This window comes from Mytilus galloprovincialis, chromosome 9, assembly GCF_965363235.1.
Source record: "Mytilus galloprovincialis chromosome 9, xbMytGall1.hap1.1, whole genome shotgun sequence".
NCBI lineage: Eukaryota > Metazoa > Mollusca > Bivalvia > Mytilida > Mytilidae > Mytilus > Mytilus galloprovincialis.
The window spans coordinates 66,037,512-66,049,299 of NC_134846.1; the positions used below are offsets into that span (position 1 = coordinate 66,037,512).

General features: G+C 31.5%; 1 protein-coding gene across 1 annotated transcript in view; it reads left to right on the forward strand.

Moving 5' to 3' along the window:
* Positions 1 to 3,451, forward strand: part of LOC143045684 (rhomboid-related protein 3-like) — a 29,396-nt gene extending 25,945 nt beyond the window's left edge. Inside the window, exon 10 of the mRNA XM_076218370.1 lies at positions 1,766 to 3,451. Coding sequence (XP_076074485.1) covers positions 1,766 to 1,998 — 233 coding nt within the window. The 3' untranslated portion in view covers positions 1,999 to 3,451. The remainder of the gene's footprint in view (positions 1 to 1,765) is intronic.
* Positions 3,452 to 11,788: the final 8,337 nt, after the last annotated feature.

Below are 11,788 nucleotides of genomic sequence, written 5' to 3' on the forward strand. Positions count from 1 at the left end.
TATATATATAAGACTCTTAAGTGCAATGGTCACGCTAAAGTGCGATGGTCACGCTAAAGTGCGATGGTCTATGCTAAAGTGCGATGGTGTCTCACGCTAAATGTGATGGTTGTTTTTTTTTAGGTATTCCATATTTGATAGGCATTATAATTTAACAATAGTCTTAAGTGAATGATTCTAAAAGACCGACCACGTAATAATTGTTAAAAAGGTAATTAAGGTGTCACAAAATACTATATTTCTTGTAAATGAATTTTAAATGATTCGGGCGTATTAATTATTGTGATAAATGGTGCAGATTGCCGTTCACACGTTGTAGTCTATGACTTATGGGAACTCCTTCCCTTACAATCATCCTTGTAAATTACTTTATCGTCCCAATCGCACTGTAGAGTCCTACATATATATAAAGGGTCTCTAAATAAAGACAACATGAGTTCAATAGTCATAACTCGATTAAGATAAAAACAAATCCGGGTCATAAACCAAAACCGAAGGCAACACATCAACTACAAGAGGAAAACAACGGAACATAGATACACTGAACTACAACAAAAACAAACATAAACATACATAGAAACGGACGATAGCCTATCAAAAGTGGATCTTTTTCTCAGCAGTGAGCGATCTAAGGAGGAATATCTTTAAGGAGATGTGATAATTATTAAGAGTAAAGCTTAAATGGAAGACTACTTAATACGCCATTTGGTTAGTGTTCTCACCACTCATCAACCGCTTATTGACACTTTAGGGTGGATTCTATAATCGTTGAATGTTCTATCTTGATATTTAAATTTTTATAATTGCCTGAGAATAATTCTTTGATACTAATATGCTATGGTTGTTGAACTCATCTTTCGGATATGCACCCATAAAGTCATGAAAATGACTGATTCCAGGTTACAAACAAAGCAATTGAAAAAATCTGCAAAATAAGATTTAATCTAGTTTTCTAATTTTTTATGTCATTCAATACACATTAAACAAGGATGTGGGTAATGCATGACTTACAGTACCGAACAATTCATTTTAGATTAACTATTCTTTCGTTAAGCATACGATAAATTGTATCTATAACATTTCAGAATGTTTTTATGATACACGACATGAACTTAACACAGCAATGTGAAGCATGAGAAACCTCAATAACGACAATATAATTGCATGTTAATTGTATTGCACTTATTGAATAAATGGCAACTCAACATTACAAATATTTAGAAAAAGACTGATGATTAAACAATGAAAAGCGATAACTGATGAGTGTATAAAACATAAAACATTTCATTAATACTACTAAGGTCTGAAATCCTACCCAAAATAGTTTCTACCATAAGTTCACTTCTTAATTGAACTGAGCACAGCCGATTCAAATGCAATCGTACAATAAGAAAACAGAGGTTACAATGTTTTTTTTAAGCTTTCGTTTAGTGAAGAATAGATCACGCGGCATCTATCATATTTTAACGATAAGTATACAAAGTAAAATTCCATTCTCAATTTTTAAATAAGTCTGCTTAATATCAGGACACATATCAAGAAATAAAAAGTCAAATCGCAAGTAATAAAGTAGAATTCGGTCAAAAACAATGCTACCAAAAAATATTATTATTATAATAGTGAATTCTTATTTTTAAAATAGTAACAAAGCAATATTTCATGCATACCTTTAGGTCCAAGTGTCAAATAAATGAATGGACTAATAGAGAAAATGTGTAAACAAATATTTCACATAATGCTGATTTCAATATATGTTGTTTTATAGCAAGTGCAGATGTTGGGTTTGCTATATGGGACCGCTATTCATCAGAAGTCAATGATGCGCCTGTAGGTTACACAGCCCATCTGATGGGAGCATTAGCAGGACTGACAATAGGGCTTGTAGTTCTGAAGAATTTTGAACAAAAACTCCACGATCAGTACATTTGGTCGATTGCATTAGCAGTCTATCTAGGTTGCATTGTGTTTGCTATTTGTTGGAATGTGTTGTATTATTGACAAAAGTGTGGGCTCTTTGTCTATGGCAGTAATGACATATCAGACCAAATTTAGTAGCAGCTTTAAGAAGGCAAACAGAAGATGTCTTAAAAAGTCAGACTTGTTTTCGATTCATTCGAAAGACGATTCCGGTGAGGATACAAGTACGAGAATTTGATGTTGAATTGTTATGAAATGCAACTATACCAAAGAGACATTACTTATATCTATTATAAGTTTAGTACAAGTACGATTCAATGATATATTTATCAAAGGTTTATGAAGTTGAATAATGTTATAAATGATAGCTTTAGTGCACGTTGACGATTTAACTTATATTCATATGATCACATTTTTTATAGTAATTTTAGATTATAACAATCCTTACCTTATCTTCATGGTTCACTGATTTTGTTTGTTTAGGTGATGTCATCCGTTTTATTATTTATGCTTTTAAATCATTTGAACATAAACAGGTCTGATAGTTAGAATTTTAAATTAAAATCGCCCTCTATTTTAAATATTGAAAGATTGAAATGTCGAGATGTAAGACAATCAATAACAGGACATATCAATATACTAGTGAATCCAAAACTCTTAACATTTTCACATACGATTACCCTGTTGATAAAGATTTTCATATGGTACAGCATTCAACCATTTTTGTATATCTGATTACAAAATTAACAGACTTTGTTCTCTTTCAAAGTTAACATCTGGCTTATATAAATAAAAATACTGTTCTCAAAAACTATAAATCGGCTTATACTTAGAGAAATGTAGTAGTACCATTGATTTTGGGAATGATCCGCTATGAGATTCGTTAATATTTGATTCAAAATCTGCTCTTCTGTTCCAATTATATTTGATAAAGAAGTACTTTCGTTTCAGCTGCACGTCACAAGGATTTTAAGGGACCAATGTACTCTTTTGTTTCATTATTTATGATATCGAAAATTAAACTCAAACAGAAGTATAAGGGAACCATATGTTTGTGGAATCAGAAAAAAGTGACCTAACATTAGATTGCTAAAGAGACTATGAGTAAACTGAAGTTGCTGCATCATTTCCTATTTCTAAAAAAATAATACTGTACATGTTTTTTTAATCGATGCAAAATAAGCTATCTTCTGGCATCATGAGTGACTTTTTATATCCCAGATTACTATATTACTCATTTGCTTATCAACAAATGTGAATTCAAACGTGGGAAGAGCTGTAACTGTTCTTTGAGCAATAAGATTTTAATTCTCATATGGATTATTTTCAGAACGCTTATTTTCAAGGTTTATCCTAAAGATCATATGTTTTAAATGCAATTGAGTGTTAAAATATATTGTTATCATAGGAAAATTAATTTAAACTGATAGATTGATATTTGTTTCTGAATCTGTTTTATGCTCTTCTGACAAAATCTATTTTAATTTGTTGTTACTGAGTTGTATGTTTTGTTAAGTAAACTATTAAATTCACATTTCTTGTTCTTTTGACTGCTTATAGAAAGTATTTCAGTGGTAATACAATGTTTCTGTAACTCTAAGGATTTATTTGACATTTACTGATAAATTCCGTGTGTATTCATACAAAGTAAATACAACAATAGAACATTCTAATTTCCCCATTTTCATATTTTATAAATAAATAATATGGTTGTTTTTTTTTTGTTATTTTGTTGAAAAAATAAGTTACATCGATATTAAAAACATCTCACTTGATATGCTTGGCAACCTTTGGAAAATTCAACTGTTGATTTATTGCAGTTGTCCTCTAAACACCCAGTCTACATTCTACCATCATCATGATAATAAGAAGATTGTCAATAAGACAACTACTCAAAAAGACTAAAGGTGACAACAATGTGTACAGGTAAACATTAAATGATGGCAGCATATCAAACAAAGAAAAGAGAAACATAACTTGTTAATTTGAAGTATAACATTAAAAGTAAACAAAAAACAATTATGGAATACGACAATCCCTTGATTACAGGTTCCTGTCTTTTGAGTGCTCAAGCCGACCTGCGACAATTGTGTAACAACTGGTTATATTGGTAATATTTCATGTTTTTCATTCCAAGCCCAGTATACTTAACACCTATTAAATTTGATCGTATACTGTTTCACAGACAAGCGAAGCAGAAAAAAACGAGTACCATGGTATCCCATAATACTACCGTGGAAGCATGTTGTATAGAATTATATCAAAATACCGAATTCCAAGGAAATTAAAAAAAGGGGGAGTCAATATGGAAGAACTGGCAAATTCAAACGCTATCAATCAACTGAACAAGTAAAAGAAACAACTGCAATATTCCTGACTTAGTGCAAGCTTTTTTGTCGAAGAAACTATAAGTAACACCTGGTTTTATAGCTGACTTAACCACCTACTTGTATGACAATTGTTTATAGTTTGCAACAGATTGACCTGAACATCGATAGATCATGTCGCAAAGCATTCATGTGTTAAAATGCAAATAAAAGAACTCTTTATCGAATGTCATCACTTTTGATTTACACTTCATTAAATAAAACGTTTCTGTCATTGATTTCGATAGAAATTGAAGATACAGATTCAGCTTATCAAAAATTCAGACGCTCAGCTTTTAATTTTTACATTGACACTCTTTCCATTACAGAAATGGAAGTTACTTAACACTTCGGTGCACTCAGATTCGTTCCCATATGAAAGATTTTGTCTCATTTACGTAAAAATATAAAGTAAAGTAATTCGTATTACTTATATACAAGTATTCGATATAAGAAAACATGGTAGATCCAGACAATTGATTTGCAAATCGGAGGTAGATTTCGAGGAATTTAATAAAAGGATCTGACAATGGATGGATTGATTGATTACTTGTTGCTTGTTAAACGTCCAACGGCAAATACCCAAGCATATCAAGGACGAGAACAAATACTACAATAAGTAGGTTTTGCAAGATAGGGTCATATTAAGCTCCTCCCAATATTGGTACTCATGCATCCTTGATTTCAAAAATTTGACTTTAGTCGTTACTAATGAAAGTAAATCCGTACGAGATGTGCGAAAGATACCAGAGGGACATTCAAACTCATGAGTCGAAAATAAAATGACAACGTCATAAATAAAAAAGAAAAAAGACAAACAGATAAACAATAGTATACAAAAACATAACATAGAAAACGTAAGATTAAGCAAAACACGAACTCCACCAAAAACTGGTGGTGATATCAGGTGCACCAGAAAGGTAAGCAGATACTGGTCCACATTTGGCACCCGTCGTGTTGCTCATGTTAGTACTAACCCTGTAACAAGTGTATTTCTGTAGGTAACATTCGTGAAAAGGAACAGTTACGGCATAACGAACATATCATCTATCATCTGTGATATTCCATAACGGCGAACCAACTCGTTATAGCGCCCGTAATATTTACGAAGGGATTATTAAAACTTCACTATTTGGAACTCATGGTTTAATAGCTTCTTTGTTAGCAGAATATCTCTATAAAAATAGTATAGAAAATGCAAGCCCGGAAATATCGTTTCAATTGGGAGATATATACTCAGAATGCAGGCGCTGCTGGAATGTTGCTACATAGAAGTGGAAAGTCATTATGATATATTTCTATTATGAATTACAAAATACGTTGAACCATAAACGTCAAAATCATACAATCGCGTAGTGGAATTTACTATTTGTGGATTCTTATAAATTCTGTATGTAACTTTTGGACTATTTTCAATTTCGGTCTATTTCTGAAATTTATTCTTACATGCTTTTGATTTTTTAACCCTATATGCTAACATTACCTATTTTAAATTTTAAAATTGATTGTATGCTCATTGAACGACAAATTTATGTGACGTATAAAATTTTCTGACGTCAGACACTCAATTCAATGAATGTGTTTGTAGATAGATGTTTTTGTTTTCTCTTAAATTGTTCCTTTTGAAATTGTTATACGATGATGACTGATTGTAGAATTAACTATTTGTGGATTCTTATAAATTCTATACACAACTTTTGGACTATTTTCAATCTCGGTCTATTTCTGATATTTATTCTTACATACTTTTGATTTATTAACCCTACATGCTAACATTGCCTATGTAAATTTTAAAATTGTTTGCATGCACATTGAACGATAAATTTATGTGACGTATAAAAAAATTTCTGACGTCAGACACACAAATCAATGAATGTGTTTGTAGATAGATGTTTTTTGTTCTGTTAAATTGTCCCTTTTCAAATTGTTATACGATGATGACTGATGTACCCATATTTTGACTATTTTATTTATTGTGTCTGTTTGGTTTACGCATCAATGTAAATATAACGGAATTAACGAGACGGTCATCAAAGTGAGAGGGTTAGCGCTATAAAACCAGGTTTAATCCACCATTTTCTACATTTGAAAATGCCTGTACCAAGTCAGGAATATGACAGTTCTTGTCCATTCGTTTTTTATGCGTTTTGTTATTTGATTTTGCCATGTGATTATGGACTTTCCGAATTGATTTTCCTCTAAGTTCAGTATTTTTGTGATCTTACTTTTTTTCACAATTGGGAAGCTGAAATCATCTCTTTTGTCGTAAAGTTTTGTTTCAAACCCCCTTATTGTCAATTTCTCAATGTAAGTCAAGATATGAGTCAGACTAAACTGTATCTGTTGTATCGTTTATTTCAAGTTTGGTAGGATAGATGCTTCAACATAGTCACCAAAGATTAATTAATTAGTGAGATGACATCATATATTATATAAAAGTGCTTGGGTAACATACAATTTAACAAGTATTATTTTTAATTTTTAAAATGAACAGGCAAACAATAATCAGGAAAAAGAATAGACAGAACCATTACTGATGAAACACAGACACTAAATAAAGTATAGCATAAAAGACAACTCATAAAACCAAACTAAAAAAGCAGCACAAAGAAATGTATAAACTCAGGTGCTCTGAAATTGTAAGGAATTCAAGCTCCACTAGTGACACCCGTCAACTTGCCGATGGAAAGACATCATCAGTATCATTTGGTGACAAGTATTAAAAAGGACAATTTGTCAGCTACAAAACATCGAGCATATCGGTGAGCATTTATGATACAAATATTACGTAACGGTCCGCCACTCATAATGAATTCCGTAACGCTTTCGAAAAAATTACTTTACTTGTAAGAGCATATGTTTCGTTACCGATTGGTTCATTGATTGGAAACACTAGTATAGAAATGTCACAAAGTCAAAGCTAAAAGCACCTATTTCTTCATCAATTGTGGTTTTTTAACCAACGCTCACTGCTGATTTAGTCTTATTTTGATTTCATGATATAGATAGTCGCCGTACTTTGAAATATTTAGTAAAGTATCATCAGCTACAAAGTGAAACGTCGAGATGAGAAATTGGGCAAATTTCTTGTTAATTCGGGAGTCTTTATAAAACGTTCATGACTAAATAAAAGCTTACGATTACATGACGAAATACACATTAAACCATAAACAACTTTATTGTAAATCAAAAATTGTCACACTTCTTGGAGATAAATTATTACATGACTGAAAGGTTTGATTCGAATTTGTTTTCATAAAACGAGATATTTGTATTGACTGTGACCACGATTTTCTGTGAAACAAACATACATGTGTTAGAGGAGGGTATTTTAAATGTGTTAATACTATTGAAATAAAATGTACTGCAAGGTATCTGTTATATTTGAAATATTCAAATATACATTACCCCTAATGAGTAGATTTATCTTTCGTAATTTTGGGTTCTAAATTCTCTTCAACTTCGTGTATCATATATCCTTTCTTACTGGTTTAATTCGAGTGTCATTATTTAATAGATAAAACGCGCATATGGCGTACATAATTTTAATCCTGGTATCTATGATGAGTTTATTATCGTTACTTCGAAGCACAGTCTTAGTTCATACTTAAATAGCTGTTTTCATTTTTGCTAACTTGATATCCATACTTTCTTATACTGAAATGTTAGCATGAAAAAATTACTTCTTTGAAATAATGTAAGTCATAGCTTTAAATGGTAGGCATTCCTGTTTCCGATATTTGATTCAATTTAATGACCGATTATCATTCATTACATTTAAAACATCCCTACGAACAGACACTGAATCAATGTATATTATATGTAGTTCAAAATCCTCATTGAAGGACAATGTCTGTATAGAGATGTACGTCAAAAGAATAATTAAATGACTTTAAATTTAATATCAAAAGGCGTGTATGGTTTATTTTGTGTACATAATTTGTTTGTTAATTCCCAAATACTTATGAAGAAAGACAAGTTACCCATTACAATTCACAATAAAACTCGATGTACAAATAATAACAATGTTGTATGGATGAATGAATGAATAAGAAAAATAAGCAGCAGATGATGAGAGTTTTATTGAAAAGTTCCCGTCAAATGTATATCATGTAAAGCGGAAAAGTAGAGGTCAAGGTAGTTGACCGATATTCTGTTCTTATAAATCCAGATTTTTTTAGAACACACAAAAAAAGGTATAATAAATTATAAACTGAAGAATCACACAGACTCCTAAAGGAGCGAGACTCCCAAAGGAGCGAGACTCGGTTCGTGACAGACTACGATTTTCTTGCTATGGGTTTATTTTGAAAATATATCATGAAATAAGCTTTCAATTTGTAAAAGTTCTGCATAAAATTGTAATAACATATAAAATGTTACACTTGCGAGTTTAAAAAAAAAGAAAAAGATTCAAAAAAGGAAGGAATGAAATGTAAAAAAAATAAGCAACATAGTGAAAAAAGAACAAAACCACGTTCCCGAAAACACTTCCCTGAACAATAATAAAGGCAACAATAGTACAACGCTGTTAATAACAATCGATTGAGAGAAAACAAATCCGCAATACAAACTAAAACTGAGTGAAACGAATTAAATGTAAGAGTAAAGCAAAGGAACAACAGGAACAATGGAGCGCAACAAAAACAAACGCCAGCATACTTAAGAATTGAATGCTTCTTTTTGTAACTTCATTGGTGTGTAAAAGCGTTGACCGAAGTACATTTTGTATGAAGCGCGGAAGCGAAAAACAAAAAGTTCCAAAAAGTTGTGCCCATTACGGCTAGGTTTTTTCTGTCTGGGATAAGAACATCCTTATTATTTAGACTGATTCATAATTTTGCAAACAGTAAATTTTTATAAAATGACTATATAATAGATATAAATGATAAAAACGGCGACTAACTTCAAAATAAAAACGGATAGATGAATAACCTAAACCAGTGTATATAAAGTGCGAATCCAGCTAGTTCATTTTTACTGTTATATGCGGGTATGTCTATTGTAGAATAAAGGATCATGGGAAAACTGTATTTGTTTACGTTTTGAAAATATCAAGTTAAAGGATTTTAAGTAAAGTTTTAACATATTTTCATTGTGATATGTCTTTATAATATACAAACATAGCATTAAAGTTCAAATAAGTGTTATAAAAGCATCATAATATAGCATATCGATTATTGAAAGCGATCCATTTTAACTATAGATGCGATGAATTATCACTGTTAGTGCAGTCATTATTAATGTAGAATTTTCAAAGATGCGAGGAATTTTTATTGTAGAATTATGTGATGAATGCACTTGCAACAAATGAAAAAAAACTTAGTTGATGACTTTAGGATTTATGATACATGTATTTTCAAATTGAAATACAAACTCCTCATTCATTCCTCATCAAATATATAGCTTTTCAAACTTGTAACAAAAGCGATTCTCAAAATGTCATATTGTATTCTTACGATTACGTTTCTCCTTGATTTTAACATATATAGGGAATCACTGGAGCGTGACAGCAGGGGGCCCTCTTAGGCAGTCAGTGGGCCCCTACTTATGAAAAATTCTAGATCCGCGAATGGATACTATCGCAGAGGTAAAACCATGCACATTTGGGTTATTGTACACGAAATGCATGCTACAATTCATTTTTGTTGATTTTAGACCCTTTGGAACTCTATGTGGGCTATTTCAGCAACTAGGCAAACAATCCCCAAACTAGATACACGGTTAGATTCAGCATGTCAACGAATTCCAAATATCCATATTAAAGGACTTTTGTCTATAAATTTGGACCCCACAAAGTTGAAAAAGGGACCAAAAATATAAAAAAAATGCATGCACTGGATACATTTGTTATTGAAGGCATGACTGTAACAATAGGATGAATATACAAAAATATCTTATTCTGGGGTCTCATTGGGGGGTTCTGATCCCGGATCCCGCTTACTGTTTTCGCAGATTCCCGTATTCCGCTTACTAGTATTGTTTTGTCAGATTCCCGCATCCCGCTTATACTATGCAGTTCTAATTTTTTGTAATTATCCGTGTCCCGCTAGACTTCATTTCCCGTTTTTCACTACACAATCATTTGACTTTCACCTGTCACGCTTGCAAAAAATCGGCAATCCGGCGTGACGCTTAAACCCAAATACGACCCACTATTTTACTCTATTTTGACTCATATTAAACCCATTATAAATATATTAAAAAAGTAGCGTAGATTTTTTTATCCCTTTTTATCCCATCTCGTTTCGTTTTTGAGCCATATATAGATGTCGTATGTGACAATGAGACAACTCTCCATCCGAGTCACAATTTATAAAAGTAGACCATTATACGTCAACATACGGTCTTCAACATGGAGTCTTGGCTCACACCGAACAGCAAGTTATAAAGGGATCCAGTGTAAAACCTTTTAAACGGGAAAACAAAGGTGCAATCTATATCAAGATGTAGTACGTAATTAGTGGTGAAGTGTCATGAAATGGATAAAAAAATAAGGATAAAGATCCCTATACGCTTTATAAGAAACTAAATGGAATACATTTGAAATAAATGTTATTTCTATTGAATTTATTAGAGTGTTTTAAAACCAAACTTTCCTCCGTAAGTTAAATTTTATCAAATCTTTCTCTTACTTTATCTATTGTTTGAGCAAGTCGGCTAAATTAAGGCTTTACAGCTAATTTCCTAATGCATGTAAAGCAAAACTTTGGTTGGCTTGCTTGCTTTGTTTGTATAATTGTGTATACAAACTTTGTAAATAAGATTGACATTTTTAAACAATATGACTAGGCATAGTTTAAACTGTATTTTTAATATTTGAATTAAATTGGGTGTTATCATAATGATTATCCAATAAAAAAAAAGCAAGCAAATCAACTAAAGTCTTGCTCTACATGCTTAAATAATTACATTAGATGTAAGTTTCATTATGATACGTTATTCTGATTGGCGAACATGTTATTCCGTAAACAATTGCATCAGACAATAACATTTATCATGCATGATAACACGAGGTCCCACAAAAAAGTGCACAGGTGAATTAAATAAAACTGGATAAAAATCGTGTTTTCATGATTTTAGCTAAAAAAATGTAATTATAAGTATTGAATACTTCTTTTTGAAACTTTATAGGGTTGTAAAAGCGTTGACCGTGCGTACATTTTTAGAATGAAGCGCTTCCGCGCTTCATACAAAATGTACTTCGGTCAACGCTTTTACCACCCAATAAATTTACAAAAAGAAGCATTCAATTCTAAAAAACCAGCATATAAAAATTCACAACCGCGTTAGCTAAATCGATAAACGCACAAATTTAAGTGACGACACATTTGAATTTTCTAAAACTTGATTTCCCAAAAATAGGATAGAATTAGGATAGAATTCAAGATTAGGTTTGTAATGTTGATATAACATTTATTGATAAAAATGAAAATTACAATACTAATTGATATCAAATTGTGGTAGTAATGAATTTAGTTGAACCGAACTAAAATCTAATAAAT